General features: G+C 43.8%; 1 protein-coding gene across 3 annotated transcripts in view; it reads left to right on the forward strand.

The window, feature by feature from the left end:
* Positions 1–21,168, forward strand: part of GPS1 (G protein pathway suppressor 1) — a 2,619,406-nt gene that overhangs the window by 2,462,259 nt on the left and 135,979 nt on the right. For all 3 annotated transcript variants that reach the window (XM_044068228.1, XM_044068227.1, XM_044068226.1), the window contains exon 13: positions 184–318. In XM_044068228.1, coding sequence (XP_043924163.1) covers positions 184–318 — 135 coding nt within the window. The remainder of the gene's footprint in view (positions 1–183; positions 319–21,168) is intronic.

The following is a 21,168-nucleotide window of genomic DNA, read 5'->3' on the forward strand; positions in this document are numbered from 1 at the left end:
AAACCATTATTGCTGTAGAACACAATTTTTCATGATGGCTTATGTAAACAGCATGGTAATAGCTTTTTAAGACATTGCCTGCAAACCTGGCGGAATGTCTTAAGTTGCAGATGCCCATACAGTACTTACTGATTATTCTACTACGTTTCCAACAGATTCTTTATTCTACTACGTTTCCAACAGATTCTTTATGCCAGAGATGTCGACCAACGTAGCACAACCTTTGAGAAATCTTTACAGATGGGCAAGGAGTTCCAGAGACGAGCAAAAGCCATGATTCTGCGTGCAGCAGTTCTACGCAACCAAATACACATCAAGGTGAGTCATCGGTTCTTTCAGAGGTTATTATCAGAACTTATTTTTTAACTCATTTTCCTTAGCTTTACCACATTAACTGTTTTCATAACTCAGTATCTCAGTTGTGCTGAAAGTGATGAAAAATGGAAACCATTCTTCAGAAATTAGCACGCTTTTGATTGTAGACAAACTTCTCTATGGCCTTGTTTTTTTTTCACCTCTATGTCATTATGAAAAAAATAATAATCTGCTGAGGGAATACTTTCTAACAGTGTCCTCTCCAAACTTTAATTTGATTTATGGCTTTATTATTTGAAACTCTTTTGCAATGATACTATTTTTTTTTTATGTCAACCCTCTGGTCCATCACTTGTCCATTCCTCCACTGCTCTGATCTCTGCACTACACATCATCCAGTGCTGGACTGTGGAGACTCCTACTCTTCAGTGAATGTTTACTTCTGGCACTACAGTGCTCTGTCAGTTGGCAGAGCTGTCATCTTGGCAGCCACAAGAGGAGGCTATTTTTCCCCATCATCCCTTGCATCCCAGTGACAGATTGACATCAATACAGTTTGTTGGCCCCAAGCACATACACATTTCTGCACGTGTTGTCAACTGGACTACACCAGCCTGCACATCCATGGCCCTGTTTGTAGCCTTATACCATAACAGTTTTCTACCTAGTGTCAGTACTGCAGCAGGCTAAGCTTCCATCTCTCTGCCCAAGATGTGTACGACTGTACCAGCACTTCCTGCCATTACCTTTCTGTGGTTTCTGGTGTGCTCTGGTTGCTTAATTAAACCTTGGTTATCTGAGTTACAGCTAGGGCTTCTTCCCTCTGTACTCTGGACTTGGCTTGTTGCAGAAATACTTTAAGTAAGGCACCATATAGTCAGTGAAACATCTTTATGCGTGAGTTTTTAGTGTACCATTGATATTTCAGATCCAGTTACTGTGTAGATGACTTAAAATTTTTAAGTGTCCAGAGAGTGGAGCGAGACAAGAAGAATGTTTCTATAGAATTTAAAATGTTTACTGATAACCTGCCTACATTTCAACTGTAGCATTTGTTCCTTACTTCAGCTTGGCTTTACTAAGTCTCCTCTGCAAAAAAAGAAATGCTGCTCTATTTTGTGCTATTCCCTTTGGTGAAGTAATCCTAATACGAGTTTTACTCATCTGCAAAGAAGTTAATCAGGAGAAATTCCTTCAGCTAAAGCCCCCTACAATGAGCCAGTGCTGATAGCTTTTCTGATACCTTCATTGATCTGTGCTAGCATAAGCCCTCCATAAAACCTAAACAGACACAGCCATATATATTCTATAATAATAAAGACTCTCAACAGCAGTGATACTTCTGTTCAGTAACTCTGTCTAGCTCTCAAATATACTTGCTGTTCAAAGGATAGTGTCCTAGATCAATACAGAGGCAGCTCGTGGTACTGGCTGCTGGACTGCAGCCATATCCCCACCTCCCACAAAGAGTGAAAATATTTAAAAAAAGAAAAAAAATGTTTTATTTACATTTTTTTGTTTCTCCTTTTGCGGAGCTTGGAACTTTGCACGAGTGGAGTTCCAAGTACTTACAAGGTGATTGTCATGATTTTTACAACTTCCACTTTAATTTCACAGAACATAAGATGTCCTTTCATTTCACTGTTGCAGTATTCACAACATCAGGGATCCCCTGCCAAGGGTCGTCTGATGTCCGACCAATATACCAAAGCCTTTGTTGCCTTATTTCTTGCCGTATGTCACATATATGCTCCTCGCATAACGTAAGGCATAAAGGTGACATACGGACATACCATCCTCAGAACTTCTTTGTTGCCAGTCCGAATGCCATCTGTAATAGTCTATTTGATCGCCTGAGCCATTGCTGGTGTACCTAGCCATTCAGGTAAGTGCCCCGTTGAGGTTTTTTGCTTATCTTTTATTGCTTTTGTTTGTTGTGGGGTTTCATGTCATCAAGGAAGGATAAATGCCAGTGTGGAAGACATATTCCCCATAAAGACTGTTACGGGAAATGCTTGTTTTGTTTACTGACTTCTCATGATCATACGTTCTGCAGTATTTGTCAAGCCTTTGTGCCTAAGACCTTACTCAGCCGTCTTTCCTCCCTCGCTGTTTATTTAGAAAACCAGCATCTCAAACTTTTAGTGAAAGACGCTATGGAGGGTACTTCTCGGCCTGAGGGTCAGCTGTCTTCAAAGAAAAAGGCCAAAAAAGTTCAGATTCTTCGACTAAGCCTTCTGCATCGAATGTCTCTCTCAAAGCTGATGAAAACCTGGTGGTTCACCCATTTCTAGAGTTGGATTCCTCTGCCATGACCATTTTGGAGGCCAGCATGCATCTGGCTGCTCAAATGTCCCCGGAGGCCTTGCAGACGGTCATTTTGGATGTGCAGTTGAACCACGGTTGATTATCACCAAAGGGCCTGGGGGAGGGGGTTCCTCAGATTCTTGTGAGGGAGGAAATCCCAAATACTATTGTGTGTAAGCCAGTGCTAGAGCTTTGTACATTTCATAAGGTAGAAATTCCCTTAAAAATTACACAAAAGACAAAACTTGTTTCTTCTGTTTTCAGAGACCCTCAACATGAATGGCAGAATTTTACTCTGGGCTTATTCCATGCCCTTATGGCTTTTGAAGGCTTCTCTGTGGGTCTCTGTTCCAGCTCTTCCTTGGTCATCTTGCCCGTCAAGATCTAGGGATCAAGATTCCTCTGAAGATGAGGAGGATTCAGAGGAGGAATCCTTGGCCTATTCTACCCAGATTCCTTCCCCTTTAAAGTACAGTACTGAGGAAGAGGAGTCTTGTTGTTGCTGTCTTTCGGCTTTTCCCAGTTAGGGGTCGCCACAGCAGAACTCCGGTCTGCTAATGATTGGCAGTAGATTTTCACAAACGCCGAGGTGCCAGCTCGATGTTCAACCTACCATTGCTAAGATGATGGAGGCCTTTAAACGGCATTGTTCCCATGTGTCTGAAGTGCAGAGGAGATAATATCAGCTCCTTCAAATGGCATTTCCTAGACTCTCTGCTGTTACTCCTGCTTTGGCTACTTAAATGGATGCTTTTTCTTCTGCTTCTCAGGCTCCATATTCTTGGCCGCCTCCTCCTAAGAAACCAGACCGGTTTTATGAAGTGCCTGATGATTTTAAATTCCTTTACAAGTGTCCATCTTCTGGTCCTTTGGTGGTCTTTGTGGCTTTTGATAAGCCTTCCAAATTACTGCCCTTGACTAAGCTTCTTCCTTCTGATAAGGACTATGGAAAGGCTAGGTAAGAAGGTCTATTCCTCAGCCACCGTAACCTTTCCGGCTGTTAATTACCAGACTCATGACTAGATATGTTTTGGCTCTCCTTTCTCAGGCTTATCAGGTAATCTTTGACCTTAGCAGACACTTTAGAGATGCTAAGACCAGACGAGCCACAGTATTTGATAAAACAAGTCTTTAACATTGAACACGATAAGAAAACAAAAAAATAAGCAGTATAAAATCAGCAAAAAAACACTTAACGTAATTCCCGCATTTAATAATAAAATTTAATTAGGACATGATTGAGTTTTAATTTTAATTTGTATTGGTATAGAAGGGGCATGCTGATAGGTTTATTTGTCTAAAGAAGTCCTAACATTTGAGACAGAAAACGCAGGGATTGCGTTAAGCATTTTATGGTGATTTTATACTGCTTATTTTTGTTTTCTTATCGTTTTCAACATTAAAGACTTGGTTTATCAAAGACTGTGGCTCGTTTGCACTGAGCACCTATAAAGTGTCTGCTGTTGTGGATTTATAGGGTCTATATCAGATTGTCGAATGCTGACAAGTTCGAAGCACTAAACTTCGAACTTGAAAGTTCGAAATCTGACAACGTCGAATGTAAAAAAAAAAAAAAAAAAATACCCCAAACAAAAAAAAAAAAAACGCTCTATGCAGGGGGGCAAGCCCCCCTGCACCCCCACACCCTCCGCTACTTAAATGTACCAACTCCGAGGTCGCACTACAGTGCAGTAAAGGGAAATCTTCCCTTCCCGCACTCTGTGGCGATCTCTTTGGGCTTGTCAGCATTCAACTTTATGATATAGACCCGATTTATAGTGGGTGTGATCTGCGCTTTTGGCACTTGTTTCCATTTCTGTTGGATTTTATTATCTCTGACCTTCCTGATTCTGAGGATAATACTTCTGCCTTGTCTTTGTTAAGGCTTTCTTCTCAGATAGCTTGCAATTATGTTAAGTGTAGTGATGATGTAGCAGATGCTTCCTCTGGGGCTGCTGCTTCAGGATCTGTTTTGAGGAGATATTCCTAACTACGGCTTCAACCTCTGCCTGATGATATTAAGGCTAAGTTGATGGATGTTCCTCTGGAGAACAAATGTTTGGTGCTGCTCCTGCGGATTTGTTCAAGTCTCTATAGGAGAAAGGCAAGGAGTTACAGGATCTGAAACATATTTTTGATTCACCTGTGCCTAAGTTCCAAACAAACTATCCTACTAAACCAACTTTTGTTTGAAGGCAGTCTTATCCTCCTCCTAAAGGTAAAAAAGTTGATAGGAGGGCTGCTCCATCTAAATATACTCAGACTGCTCCTGCTCAGAAGCCACCCTTGCCTGCTAAACCAGGTGCTGTCCGACTACCCTCTTCTCATCCACATTCCTCTTTCTCTGTGTCTTCCTGTTTGGTTAAGCGTAACCCAAAACTCTTGGGTTTTTTCCATCATTTGCCAAGGGTATTTCATGGTTTGGAAATCTCTTCTCCCCTTCATGGGCATTCCTCAGCCACCTTAAGAAGAGTTAAACTTCTTTCCAGAGGTGCTTCAGGAACTTTTGACTCAGGAAACCATTCAAGCGGTTCCACCTGCTCAAAGGAGGGAAAGGGTTTTATTTGAAAATGTTTTTGGTAACCAAGAAAGGGGGAACATGAAGACCCATTCTGGATCTTTCTCACCTAAGTACTTTTCCAAAGGTTCCTTCCTTTCGAATGTTATCCCTTCAGACTTTGTTCCTTATGCTGCTTCCTCAGGCTTTTCTGGTTTCTCTGGATCTCAAGGATGCTTACCTCCATTTCCCTAGTCATCCCCATTTCAGGAAGATTTTACGTTTATCTGTTGCTTCTTGGCATTTTCAGTTCTCTGCTTTGCCTTTTGGCCTCCCTACTGCTTAAGGGTATTCACCAAATGCGTAGCTCCTGTGATTGCTTTTTGCAGGATTCAGGGGATCCAAGTATTTCCTTATTTGGATGATCTCCTGTTTCAGACATCTTCTGCAAAGATCCTGTTACAAATTCTTCATTGTGACATTTCCTTTTAGCAAAGTCTGGGGTTCACAACAAAATTCAAGAAGTCCTTTCTGACTCCTCCTCAAGACCATGTTTTTCTGAGGTGCATGATTCAGACAATGCCTGTGGTGGTATCTCTGCCTCCTCCCAAGGTCTTGACTCATTTCCTTCTTTAGGAATCCTCTTCCTCTGACCTCTGTCAGAGCTAGGGAGTTTTGAGAGCTCTGGGATTTATGGCATCCACTATCCCTATGCTCCCTATAGCCACACTCCCCATGAGAAAATTTCAGAGGTTTCTGAAATGAGTTTGCCTTCAACATGTGCATCCTGTAGACTTTGTAGTTCCTCCTCTTTCCTGTCTAAAGAAGGAGCTTCACTGATGGATTCAGCAATTGTGTCTAAACCCAGGGCTCCCCTTTCATCCCCCTCTTCCGTCTCAGGAGCTGTTCACTGACGCCTCAGATGTGGGATGGGGAGCAACTTTTGACTCACTAAATGTGCAAGGGGTCTGGTCTCATCTTCAACAGAAGGAGCACATCAATGTCAGAGAGAAGAGAGCACTTCTGCTGACTCTTCAAGCTTTTCATCCTCTTTTTCTCCCCAGGACCTCTCAAGTTATTTACAGACAATGTCACAGTTACGTAGTATGTAAACAAACGGGGAAAACAAGATCTTATCTCATCTTTGCCGGTTGGATCTCATGATATAGGATCTTGCTGTCCAGTATCAAGTGACTCTTCAGGCAGTTTACATTCTCTTAAGTCAAAACATTGTGTCAGGTCCTTAACTTAATCCCATGAGTGGATGCTTCACAGGAATGTGTTTCTGGACATTGTCCACAAGTGGGGTACTCCTGAAATAGATCTGTTTGCCTCCCCTCTAAACAGACATTTCAAAATTCCTGTTCAAAATTCAACAGAACTCCCACAAAATGTTATTGGTGACTCCCTTTACGCCAATACAGCATTGGCTCCCTCTTCTAAATTTAGCTAAGGGCAGTCATCCCAAGTTATCTCACAGGGTGGACCTACTCACACAAGACAAGGGATCTCTCATCCATCCCGACATGTCCACTCTTCAACTGACTCTGTGGGTGATAGGAATTTGATTCCATGTAGATACCTTTTCTCTGAGGACATGTTTAGGGTCCTGCAGGAGGCCAGGAAGCCCAGTACTAGGAAATCCTACTTATCCAAATGGAAGAGGTTTTCTGTTTGATGTCTTTCTTGTAACCTGGATCCACTTTATGTGGATGTTCCTTTGGTTCTTTATCTGTGTGAATTGCTCAAAGCTGGGTTGGCTTATTCTTCTGTTACTTAGCAGCTATTTCTGCTTGTCTGCTTTTACCTCATCCTTTAGCTTCTAGGTTTGAAGTTAAACAATTCCTTAATGGCATCCTTCACATTTGGCCCCTCAGGAGCCTGATGTTGTTCGTGTTTCACTGTTGCAGTCATTACATTTGGGTAATCTGCTGGCAGATTGCCCGTAGTCGGCCTGATTAACAAAGTCTTGGGTCCTACGTCAGATGCTGTCCCTTCTTCCATGACGTCGGATCGTCAGGGGTATAAAACATGCAGCCGACGCCATTACATCAGTCTTTCTTGCCGCACGGTGCCCAAAGCAGAAGCAGTTCTCAAGTGCCGGTCGACCAACTCCTGAAATTTTCATTTTCGAGTTTCAGAACCGAAGTCTTCAACTAAAAAGCTAAGTACCCCGTTGGGGAAACTTTTTCTTGCTCCTTACTGATGTCAGTAAAAGTTAATTGCATTACTTGTGGGAAGCAAATACCTCATAAGGATTTCCATTTGTACTGTATTCCTTGCCTAAGCCCTGACCACGACGTACCTTGCTGTCGGTTTTGTGCTTTATTTAATCAGCGCACTATCCGTCATCGGTACATTTTTGCTTCTAAATATTTCGATTCTCGGTTTAATTATCTAGAAATTACGTCGGTTAGCCATCTGACTATCGGAATACCGAAAAAACGCAAAGAAAAAGACAGAGACAGGCCGTTGAGGTTCAGAACTGCCGACGTCGCCTCTCCTAAGACAGTCGCCAGTTCGCCGGTACTCAGTGAGGTGCTTTCGCAGCCCCTGATACCTGCTACTTCTTATTCGCAGGCCTCTACTGATACCCATTCAGAGTCCGGTATGCCACGAGATGCTTCACCTATGGAACCCGCGGATGTCTCTATCTTGGATGGGTCTGGAGCCACTGTGCAGGCACCGGCTTCCAAGGGTGTATTCAGGCCTACAGATTTGTATATTAAACCAACACCACCTTCAATATTAAGACCAAAATCTCCATCTATGTCTAAAAAACTGACGCGTGGGCCACATGTTCAGGCCGCTATGCCTAAAAAACAAATGATCAAAATGGCTGAAGATTTAATTACTCTAATCAGAGGTAGTCACCCCCCCCCCCTTCCAAGAGGCCTAGGGCTGAACTTGACTATGAATCTTCTGAATAGGACTGTGTTTCTTCTGACTCTTCTAATGAACAGGATTTGTCCATTCGTGCTTATGAGGACTCTGATGCAGAGGATTCCATTCATTCTGCCTCTCCCCCTGAGGATTTTTCTTTTGGGGAAACATTACATACCTTAAGGGAGCATTTCCACTAGGAAAGTCAGGATTTTTCTGAATCCAAAAAGAGGCTTAGGGATTTCCTCCTTCTTCCTCAGCATAGGCCTTTGGTTATACTTCCTGTACTAGACATTGTTGATGTGTTTTCAGAATCCAGTATGGCCCCTGATTCGCTGCCTCCGGCCCCTTGTAAGCCAGACAGATACTACAGGGTCCCTGACTCCCACAAATTCCTTTTCAAAAATCGTGTTGCAGACCCTGAAACTATTTCTCAGGGGCCCAAGGGCATTAAGGCTTCTACTGCTAAAAATCCTATCCCTTCTGAAAGAGACTCCAGGGCGCTGGATAGATGGGGTAAAAAGGTTTATACTTCTGCAACCTTGGCAATCAGGGCTTTAAACTGTCAATTCCATATGCTAAAATATCAACAGCATATCATGGGACTGCTTAAACAGAAAATTATGTTGATTTTTGACTTTGTGGAAAATAAGGAATTACAGGATTTACTGCATTCAGCTGAACAAGTTGGAAAACATGCTTTGCAATGTGGTTTTGATTCTTTGGAGGCCTCTTGCAGGGCTGCTGTTACTGGGTCTGTGCTTAGAAGGCATGCTTGGCTTAAGGAGCAATCTCTGCCTGATCATGTTAAAGCAAAATTGTTGGATGCTCCTTTGCAGCAGGACCGTCTGGTAATAAGGCTGAAGAAGTTCTAGAAAAGATGGAAGATAAAGCTAAATCTATGCAAACTGTGAAAGATGTCTTACAGGTACAACTACCAGGATTTAGTAGGCACTGGCTTACTAAGAACTGGTCCTTTCCAGTTCCTTCCAGAGCCACTCAAGCCAAACACAGACATTCCAAAAGCACAACTCCAAACAGATGGCCAGACCTGCCCCCAAATCAGTAGGCAGAGGCTCAAAAACAAGTACTTCCCCTCCTAAACATGGGGGCAATTCAGCTAGTACCAGAAGAGGAAAAGGGACAAGGTTTCTATTCCAGACTTTTCTTGGTACCCAGGAAAGACAAATCATGGCGTCCAATTCCGGACCTGTCTACTCTAAACACCTTTCTAGACATTCCAAAATTCAAGATGCTGACTCTTCACCAGTTACTTCCTATGCTAGGCAAAGATGCCTGGTTGGCAACTCCTAGATTTAAAAGAGGCTTACCTGCATATCCTAGTCAGGGAATCTTGCAGAAGATACCTCCACTTCAAAGCAGGCTACTTGCATTATCAGTTCTCTGCACTATCCTTTGGCTTATCTACTGCGCCCAGGGTATTTACAAAGTGCCTGGTTCCAGTAATTGCATTTTGCAGACAAAGAAATATTCAAATATATCCATATCTGGACGATTGTCTAATTCAGGCAGAAAACAAGGCCATTCTTCTAAAACATCTGACATTTGTAAAAAGGGTTCTAACTTGTCTAGGGTACACCATAAACAAAAAGAAATCACAATTGGTACCCTCTCAAAAAATTACATTCCTGGGTGCAAACTTGAATACAGCTGCCCAGATGGCTTTCCTTATGCCAGAAAAGCAAATTCATTTGGTGACTTACTTCAAACAGGTGGCCACTAAAACCCTGCTATCTGCAAGACAAATACTGCAAGCCTTGGGGTTCATGGCCTCCTGCATTCTTCTAATTCCATATGCAAGACTGCATATGAGGAAACTTCAGTGATACTTAAAACGTTTATGGAGTCAACATTGTCACAGCCTGGAAACAATGATTCCTATCATACCTTGCCTGCAACTAGAGTTCCTATGGTGGGCAGAGGCCTGCAGCAAAACAAAGGAATGCCATTCACACCACCCCATGCCGCCCAAACCCTAACTACAGACACATCAGACTATGCATGGGGGGCTCTTCTGGTGGGGAAGTGCATTCAGGGCAAATGGAGCCCAAATCAAATGCACCTTCATATCAATCAAAAAAAATGCTAGCTGTACAGAATGCACTGACAGCCTTCAAGGACTACCTTCATCCAGGACAACTAATGGTAAAGACGGACAACATCACAGTTGTGTTGTACATAAACAAGCAGGGGGGTACACATTCCTATCCCCTCTGCAGACTAGCCATGGCACTGTGGAACACGGCCTTGAGCCATCAAGTACAACTACAAGCTCAATTCCTGCCAGGAAAGCTGAATATTTTGGCAGATGAACTAAGCAGAAATCTCATGGACCCACATGAATGGAAACTGGAACCACAGATTTTCAACTTGTTGACATGCAAATGGAGGAGCCCAGACATAGATCTTTTTGCCTCACCCCAGAACTACCAGTTGGGCAAATTTTGCACAAGAACTCCTCAGAAAAAAGCCTGGAAAGTGGATGCTCTGTCTTTCAGCTGGGAAAACCTATCAGTCTATGCCTTCCCCCCTCTGCCTCTGCTCTCCAAAGTTCTACTAAAAGTCAAACAGGACAAACCAAAAATGATTTTGATTGCTCCAGGCTGGCCTCGCCAACACTGGCACCCACTCCTATGCAGTCTGTCACATATTTCTCCATGGCAGCTGCCTCAGACACCTTCCTTACTGTCTCAGCAGAACAACCAAATTCTGCACCCTCAGCTCCAAACATTGAATCTTGCAACTTGGCTAATCACTTAAATTCCCAGTTAGCATCCCTCAGCAAACCTGTGATGGATGTCATTTTGGAGGTGAGAAGACCTAGTACTAGAAAATATTATGCTGACAAATGGAAAATATTCTGTGCCTGGAATCAGTCTCAAGGGATGAGCACAGAAGTGCCCAATTTACCTCAGATTTTTCAATACTTAACTGAGATGCTTCACAAGGGCCTGTCTTTTTCTTCCATAAAAAATCCATGCCTCAGCCATTTCAGCTCATTACAACACAGAACCCCCCCCTTCTCTCATCCTCCGTTAAAGCAGTATCTCAGAGGGGCCAAAAACTTGAGGCCACCCAGGAGAGCTCCAGTCCCTGCCTGGGACCTTAACTTTAAATTGGAAAAACTCACTGTCTCTCCTTTCGAGCCAGCTGCTACTGCAGACTTACAATTTCTTTCCCGGAAAAAAGCCTTCCTTTTAGCAATCACTTCGGCTAGAAGGATTTCTGAATTACAGGCCCTTATGGCAGTGGAGCCTTTCATCATCTTTCATGTGGACAGGGTGTCACAGGACCAATCCATCCTTCATGCCCAAGGTGGTATCCAGTGTGGCTCTTAATCAGTCCATTCATTTGCCAACTTTCTTTCCCAATCCACAGAACAAGGGGGAGTGGATTCTGCATTTATTGGATGTACACAGACAACTTAGATTTTACTTGGATAGGACGAAATCTCAAAGAAAATCTGATAACTGCTGGTAGCATTTGCTGCAGGGGCAGAGGGAAAGGCTATTTCAAAGCAAACCGTTTCCAAATGGATAAGCCATTGTATTAATTTCTGTTATAAGCACCATGGAAAACCTATCCCCCAGGGTATCAGATCCCACTCCACCAGGGCTGCATCTACTTCTGCAGCCTTTCTCAGAGGTGTTCCTACCAGGGATATTCTGGAAGCTGCTACCTGGAGTTCAATTCATACTTTCACCAAGCACTATCATTTACCAATCTTCTCTAAATCCAGAGCTGGCTTTGCCACTGCTGTTTTGCAGGGCCTTATAGCCGGTCCTAATGCTGTATACATCCATCCTCCCAACCATAGCTTTGGGAATCTACCCAAATGTAATGACTGCAACAGTGAAACACGAAGAACATGGTACAGTTGTGTACACTTACCATAAATGTAGATGTTAGAGTGTATTCACTGTTGCAGTCCTGGTTACCCTCCCTCCAGCCCCCTGTTTTTTCTCTTACTATGCCTCTTCTTTCGTCTACTACATTTAAAAGCCTTTTTGGTGTATTTGCTTTTGTTTGGAGGTATATTTTTGTGTTTAAAATTATTTATGTATTTTGCTACCCATTTGGGGGGCACCTGACATCTGGGGCAAGAAAAAGTGATGTAATGGTGTTGGCTGTATGTTTTATACCCCTGACGACCTGACGTCATGGAAGAAGGGACAGCATCCGACGCAGGACCCAAGACTTTGTTAATCAGGCTGACTGAGGGCAACCTGCCAGCAGATTACCCAAATGTAATGACTGCAACAGTGAATACACTCGAACATCTACATTTATGGCAAGTGTACACAACTGAACTTTCCTCCTCCCTGGGATCTTAATTTTGTTTTGGTGAAATTGAATCTGGCTCCTTTTGAGCCTGTGGCTTCAGCTTCCTTACAACATTGCCCTTGAAAGACTGTTCTTTTGTTAACCCTTACTTCTGCCAGATGGGTGTCTGAGCTTCAAGCCCTTATGGCTTGTCCTCTTGTTTTTCATAAGGAAATGATGTCCTTGCGTACTAATTCTTCTTTTATGCCCAAGGTGGTAAATGAGTGGTCCCTTAATCAGTCTATTCATTTGCCCACTTTTCTCCCTTCTCCACAATCTGCTAGTGAGAAGGTGCTGCACACGTTGGATGTGCATAGAAAATTCTTATTTTATTTGGATAAGACTATTAGGATATCTGATCAGCTGTTTATTTCCTTTCATCCCAGGTCTTTGGAATTGGCTGTATCCAAGCAGATCATTTCTTCTTGTATTTCAAAAGCTATTTCTTATGGTTTTTTTTATGGTAAGAGTCTTTCTTCGTCTGTAAAGGCTTATTCTACTAGGGCTGTGGCTTCTTCTGTTGCTTTTTTTAAAGGTTTGGATACTAAATCTATTCTTGAGACAGCTACCTGGACTTCTATGCATACTTTTACCAAGCACTGTAAGTCAGATTGGAATTTCCAGAGCTAAAGCTGGTTTTGCAAGGGCCATCCTTCATGACTTCCTAGAGAGCTCTGCTGGTCCTTCCTCCTCCTCCTCCCAAGATTCTTTCTGAGCTTTGGCACTCTCCCTAATGCTGTGAATACTGCAACAGTGAAGAGAAGGACATAGTACAGTTGTGTAAAATCTTACCATAACAGTAGATGTCCTTCTCTTCAGTGTTGCAGTATTCACTACCCCCCACCCCAGGTCCTTTTCTCTTCTGGATGTACTGCTCACCTCTTGACTTTCCTTGGACTGTTGTTCCTACTGGGACTTTCTGTTCTGAGGATGGTACATCTGGACGTCACCTTTATGGCCTGCGTTACGCAAAGAACATGTGTAACGTATGATGTACCTTAAGGCAACTTAAGGCTAAAGGCTTTGGTATACTGGCCGGATGTTGGGCAGCCATTGGCAGAGGATCCGTCATGATGTTCATCGTGTTACACTGCTACAGTCATTACACTTGGGTTATCCTGCCCTCAGGCGGTTCCACAGTCGGCCCGAGTTCCAAAGTCTTGGTCCAGCGTTGGTTGCTGTCGCATTCTCCCTGACGTCAGTGCGACAGGGGTATATAAGATGCAGCCGATGCCAATTTTTTCAGTCTTTCTTGCCGCGCAGTGCCCAAAGGAAAAGTAGTTCGCAAGTGCCGGTCGGTCGTCTCCTGAGATTTTCATTCCGAATCCAGAACCGAAGTCTTCTACAAAGCTAAGTACCCCGTTGGGGAAACTTTTTCTTGCCTCAGACCGACGTCAGTAAAAGTTAATAACTGTATTTCTTGTGATGAGCAAATACCTCATAAGGATTTCCATTCCTATTGTATCCCATGCCTAGGCCCTGACCACAATGTCACTGGTTGTCGGTTTTGTGCTAGGTTTAACAAGCGCACTATTAAACGTCGGTTTGATTTTGCCCGACATTATTTTGGTAGAAAATTCAACTATACCATGCCGTCGGAACTTCCAACGACCGGAATACACAAAAAGCGCAAATATAAGGATAGGCATCCGAGGCCCAAAACTGACGACAAAGCCTCTTCTAGGCCAGTCACCGGTTCTCCGGTTTTCAGCGAGGCGCCTTCGCAGCCCCTGACTACCGCTTCTGTAGAACCACAAGCCGCATCCGACTCCCACATGGAGATGACTGGGCCTTCGGACGCACAAGTTCTTCAGCCTACCGAGACTAACCTTTCAGAGCTACAGCTACAGAGGGTGTCTTCAGACCTACTCAGTTAAGCATTAAACCCTCAGCTAAGTCTAAGCCTCCTTTAAAGTCAAACAAACAAATACAGCATTCTCCAGGACATGCCTTCATGCCTAAGAAACAAATGCTCAAAATGGCCGAAGACCTAATCACTCTGATTAGGGGATCCCATCCCCCTCCTGTAAAAAGGCCTAGATAGGATGCAGACTACGACTCATCTGACCAGGTGTCCATCTCTTCTGATTCATCCTCAGACCTAGGATACTCCTTACCCCCTTTATGAGGATTCTGATGCTGAGGAATCTATTCCATCAGCCTCTCCACCTGAGGACTACTCCTTTGGGGAAACCCTACATACCATGAGGGAGAATTTCCACTGGGAAGGCCAGGATTATTCAGAATCCAAGAAAAGGCTCCGAGACTTCCTTTTATTATCTCAACACAGACCCCTTGCTATTCCGCCAGTGTTAGATATTGTGGATGATGTGTATACTGAATCCAGCTTAAATCCTGATTCCTTACCTCCAGCCCCTGTTAAACCTGGCAGATACTACAGAGTCCCTTGCTCACATAAATTTCTGTATAAAAAACATGTAGCTGACCCTGAAACCATTTCTCAGGGACCCAAAGGAGTTAAGACCTCATCAGCCAAGAATCCAGTTCCCTCTGACAGAGATTCCAGAGCATTAGACAGATGGGGAAAGAAAGTATATATGTCTGCAACTTTAGCAGTGAGAGCCTTAAATTGCCAGTTTCACATGCTAAAATATCAGCAATTTTTACTGTCTGAGTTAAAACAAAAAATGCTTCCAGAATTAGATCCTTCTAATTTTAAAGAAATGCAGGATTTATTGCATGCAGCTGAACAAGTGGGAAAGCATACTTTGCAATGTGGTTTTGATTCTCTAGAGGCCTCCTGCAGAGCAGCAGTTACAGGCTCTGTCATTAGAAGACATGCTTGGTTAAAAGAACATACGTTACCAGATCATGTTAAAGCAAAATTATTGGATGCACCTTTACAGCAGGATGTGTTATTTGGAGTTAAGGCAGAAGAGGTACTAAAGAAAATGGAGGATGAGGCAAAATCTATGCAAACGGTGAAGGATTTCTTACAGGTTCAGCCTCCTAGATTTAGCAGAAACTGGCCAACTAAGAATTGGTCCTTTCCAATTACAGACTGACCTCAAAGGGGAAGATACAGACGTCCAAGAGGTAGAGGTCAAACACAAGGTACTTACAGGCCTCGACAGTGGGTTGCATCAGGCCAGAAAGAAGGGGAAGACAGGCCCCAACCATATAAAAAACAGCTCTAATGACTTCCCACTACAGCTGCCAAACAAATCCTTATTGGCAGCCCCCTTGGGAGGAAAACTGGCACTCTTCTACCACAATTGATCACCAAAGACAAATGGGTTCTCAGCATTGTATTTCAGGGTTACAGGTTCCACTTTCACACTCTGCCAAGGTTAAAAGGAATGCCAAATCTGCCACCAAATCAATGGGCAGAGGCTCAAAAACAAATTACAGCACTCATGGATATGAGAGCTATTCAAAAGGTAACATCACAGGAGCAAGGACAAGGATTTTACTCGAGACTCTTTCTGGTACCCAGAAAGGACAAAGCCTGGAGGCCCATTCTGGATCTTTCATCTCTAAACACTTATCTGGATGTTCTGAAATTCAAAATGTTGATATCACAGCAGCTTCTTCCCATGCTGGGCAAGAAAGCTTGGCTCGTGACTTTGGACCTCAAAGAGGCATACCTGCATGTCCCTATCAGACAAAACTGCAGAAGAAACCTCAGACTCATAGCGGGTTCAATACACTACCAATTCTCTGCACTGCCCTTTGGCTTATCTACTGTGCCCAGGGTCTTCACAAAGTGCCTGGCACCAGTAATTGCATTTTGCAGACAGAAAGGAATTCAAATTTATCCGTACCTGGACGACTTCCTGATTCAAGCAGAGAGCAAGGACATTCTTCTAAAGCGTCTGGCATTTGTAAAACAGTTATTAAGTTGCTTGGGGTACACAGTAAATGAAAAGAAATCAAAACTAGTGCCCTCACAAGAGATTATATTCCTGGGTGCCAGCTTGAACACAACGGCCCAGATGGATTATCTCACGCCAGACAAACAAGGACAAACTGACTCAATACTTTCAATTGATGGCAACAAAGACCCAACTCCCTGCAAGAAAAATTCTGCAGGCCTTGGGTTACATGGCATCTTGCATACTACTAATTCCATATGCCAGACTGCATATGAGGAAACTACAATGGTACCTAAAGAATGTATAGTCTGAACACTGTCAAAGTTTGGAAACAGTTATACCACTAATCCCTTGCCTTCAACAGGAGTTTCAATGGTGGGCTCAAGATTGTCACCTCAACAAGGGACAGCCTTTTACACTACCCACAGCCAGGCAATCACTGACAACAGATGCATCGGATTACGCCTGGGGAGCACACATGGCAGGCAAATGTATTCAGGGCACGTGACCTGCAGAATAAAGGCATCTTCACATCAATCAAAAAGAGATGCTAGCTGTACAAAATGCGCTTATAGCCTTCAAAGACCTGCTGCATCCAGGACAACTACTACTAAAGACAGACAACACCACAGTTATGTGGTGCATAAACAAGCAAGGGGACACTCACTCCTACCCCCCTATGCAGGCAAGCTATGACCTTGTGGAACACAGCTATAAACCTTCAAGTTCATCTGCAAGCACAATTCCTGCCAGGAGACAAAAACACACTGTCAGACGACTTAAGCAGAAACATCATGGATCCCCACGAATGGGAGTTGAATCCACAAATATTCAGAATGATAACACATGGTGGAGACCGGACATAGATCTGTTTGCATCCCCAATAAACTGCCAGCTACAAAAATTCTGCACAAGGAGTTACCATCCACAAGCATAGAAAGTGGATGCCCTCTCATTCAGCTGGGAGAACCTACAAGTATATGCTTTCCCACCACTACCTCTCCTGCCAGAGGTACTCATAAAAGCCAGGCAGGAAGAGCCAAAGATGATCCTGATTGCATCAGACTGGCCACGCCAGCACTGGTACCCAATCCTAAGGAGCTTAGCACAAGAACCACACTGGATTTTGCCTCAAAGCCCACATCTGCTGACTCTGCACAACAAACAAATACTACACAGCCAGCTAAAGACCTTAAACCTAGCTGCATGGAAGATTCCTTAGTCAAGCAAGCAATGCCTCTCTCCAAAGCTGTTATGGATGTCATTCTGGAGGCCAGAAGGCCTAGTACCAGGAAAGCCTATTCGGATAAATGGAAGAGATTCTGTGCCTGGAACCAAGCTCACAGCCTTGACCCTCTTGTCCCAAACATTCCTCAGATACTACAATACTTAACTGAGATGCTGGACAAAGGGCTCTCTTTTTCATCCATCAAGATCCACACCTCTGCCATCTCTGCTCATTACAACACGGATCCACCAATTTTCTCTAATCCTCTGTTAAAACAGTACCTCAGAGGGGCTAAAAACATAAGACCACCCCGTAGAGCACCTATTCCAACTTGGGACCTCAACTTTGTTTTGGAGAAGCTAACTTTACCGCCTTTTGAGCCAGCCAACACAGCAGAATTGAAATATATCTCTTGGAAAACTGCTCTGTTCCTGGCAATAACATCAGCACGAAGAGTTTCAGAATTACAGGCACTAATGGCAGTGGAACCTTTCCTCATTTTCCACCAGGACAGGGTGTCTTTAAGAAGTAACCCTACTTTCATGCCAAAGGTGGTATCCAGTGTGGCTCTAAACCAAGCTATTCACCTACCAACTTTTTATCCTAAACCGCAGAATAAAGGGGAGAGACTACTGCACTCTTTGGACATTCACGGGCAGTTACGCTTCTACTTGGATAAAACCAAAGTTTTCAGAAAATCTGAACAATTACTGGTAGCATATGTTGCAGGAGCACAGGGAAAAGCCATTTCAAAACAGACTATTTCAAAATGGCTAGGTCACTGCATACGTTTCTGCTACACATACCATGGAAAACCTGTACCTAGCAGCATTAGATCTCACTCCACCAGGGCAACAGCCACTTCAACTGCCTACCTCAGGGGAGTACCTACCAAGGATATTTTGGAAGCAGTAACTTGGAGTTCTGTACATACCTTCACCAAGCATTACCATCTGCCTGTATACTCTAAATCCAGAGCTGGCTTTGCCACTGCTGTGCTGCAGGGCCTTATAGCCACCCCTAATGCCGTATAGAACCAGCCACCCTTCCTCAGCTTTGGGATTCTACCCAAGTGTAATGACTGCAGCAGTGTAACACGATGAACATAGTACAGTTTTGTACCTACCATAAATGTAGTGTATACACTGCTGCAGTCCAGGTTAACCTCCCTCCTTCCCCTCTTACTGGCTGGTACGTACCTATGTCTTCTACCCTTACTACCTATGGGGAGTATTTGCTGGTAGCTGTAAGTTGTTTTTTGCTTTTCTTATGTATGTTTTATTAGTCATTGGAATTGCCTATCTATTTAGAGGCACCTGACATCTGGGGCAAGAAAAACTGAAGAAAATGGCGTCGGCTGCATCTTATATACCCCTGTCGCACTGACGTCAGGGAGGAAGCGACAGCAACCGACGCCGGACCAAGACTTTGGAACTCGGGCCGACTGGGGAACCGCCTGACGGCAGGATAACCCAAGTGTAATGACTGCAGCAGTGTATACACTCGAACATCTACATTTATGGTAGGTACAAAACTGTACTTTATGAATACTGCAGTAGTGAAGAGAAGGACATCTACTGTACTTTTCAAAGTAAAGGGTTCATTTATGTGTACTTCCAAAAATGTGGTTTAACTAAACAAATGCAGGAAATGTCCGGAAGTAGGCAAGTTATTCATTACTGGGATGAATGCCCATAGACACGCAGTAACATATAAAATGACTGACAAGCCAGTATCAGCACTCTTTTCCCAGTTTGATCATTCTGTATCTGATAAATGACAGATGTTCATCATGTTACCCTGCTGCAGTCATCACACTTGGGTTATCCTGCCGTCAGGCGGTCCCGCAGTCGGCCAGAGTTCCAAAGTCTTGGTCCGGCGTTGGTTGCTGTCGCTTACTCCCTGACGTCAGTGCGCCAGGGGGTATATATGAGGCATCCAACGCCATTTTCTTCAGTCTTTCTTGCCGCGCGGTGCCCGAAGCAGAAGCAGTTCGCAAGTGCCGGCCGGCCGGCACCTGAGATTTTCAAATCTAATTTCAGTCCGAAGTCTTCAATAAAGCTAAGTACCCTGTTGGGGAACCTTTTCTTGCCTCAGTCCGATGTCAGAAAAAGTTAACAATTGCATTTCTTGTGGGAAGCAAATACCTCATAAGGACTTCCATTCTTATTGTATTCCTTGCCTAGGCCCAGACCACGATGTCACAGGTTGTCGGTTTTGTGCTAGGTTTAATAAACAAACTATCAAACGCCGTTTTGACTTCGCTTGACATTACTTTGGTAGGAAATTTAATATCATGCCATTGGAGCAGCCGACAACCGGCATGCATAAAAAACGCAAGGATAAGGAGAGGCAGCCTAGAACCAAGCCAGACTCCAAGGCCTCTGCTGGGCCTGTCGCCGGTTCTCCGGTTTTCAGTGAGGCGCCTACACAGCCCCTGACGACCGCGGAAATGGAACCGCAGACAGCTTCGGATTCTCAAGGGGAGTGTACTAGGCCGTCGCAACCATCTTCATTAGGCCCTTCCGACACCGGAGCAGAAGGTGATCCCGGTGCAGTAGAAACGCCTTCGGTTTCAAAAGGTGTCTTCAGACCGACTACACTCACCATTAAATCTTATGCTAAGGAAAAAACTCCATTAAAACCAAAAAAGACTGTACATCAGTCTCCTTTCAAGGCCCCATGCCTAAGAAACAGATGCTTAAGATGGCTGAAGATTTGATTTCCCTAATCAGGGTTTCCCATCCCTCTCCTGATAAAAGGCCAAGACAAGAGGAGGACTATGCTTCCTCTGACCAGGTTTCTATTTCCTCAGATTCTTCTGAGGAACAGGATTACGCTTTTCCCCCTTATGAAGATTCTGATGCTGAAGACTCTATCCCCCCTGAAGACTACTCCTTTGGGGAAACTTTACATACCATGAGGGAACATTTCCACTGGGAAGGCCAGGACTACTCTGATTCTAAGAAAAGGCTCCGAGAGTTTCTTTTACTACCCCAGCACAGACCACTTGCTATCCTTCCAGTTTTAGATATTGTGGATGATGTTTAATTAGAGTCTAGTCTAAATCGACTCCCTACCTCCTGCTCCAGCCAAACCAGACAGATACTGCAGAGTACCTGACACACACAAATTCCTTTATAAAAGCCCTCTGGCTGACCCAGAAACAATTTCCCAGGGTCCCAAAGGGGCTAAAGCTTCTATGGCTAAAAATCCTGTACCCTCTGAAAGGGATTCCAGAACCCTAGTGGGGAAAGAAGATATACACCTCAGCTACTCTGGCTATGAGAGCATTAAATTGTCAGTTTCACATGCTGAAATATCAGCAATTCCTAATGTTTCAATTAAAACAAAATCTGAGCACACATTCTGAACAGGCTGAATTCAAGGAAATGCAGGATCTGTTGCATGCAGCTGAACAGGTGGGCAAACATACTTTACAATTTGGATTTGATTCATTGGAAGCTTCCTGTAGAGCAGTTGTTACTGGGTCTGTCATACGCATACATGCTTGGTTAAAAGAACAAACCCTACCTGATCATGTTAAAGCAAAATTATTGGATGCACCTTTACAGCAGGATGTCTTATTTGGTGTCAAAGCAGAAGTGGTTTTACAGAAAATGGAGGATAAGGCAAAGTCTATGCAGACGGTTAAGGATTTTTTTACAGGTACAACCCCCTCGTTTCAGCAGAAATTGGCCAACAAAAAACTGGTCCTTTCCAGCTTCTGACAGACCACAGAGGGGCAAATACAGACG

This window comes from Protopterus annectens, chromosome 4.part0, assembly GCF_019279795.1.
Source record: "Protopterus annectens isolate FY-2018-M chromosome 4.part0, PAN1.0, whole genome shotgun sequence".
Taxonomy (NCBI): Eukaryota; Metazoa; Chordata; order Ceratodontiformes; family Protopteridae; genus Protopterus; species Protopterus annectens.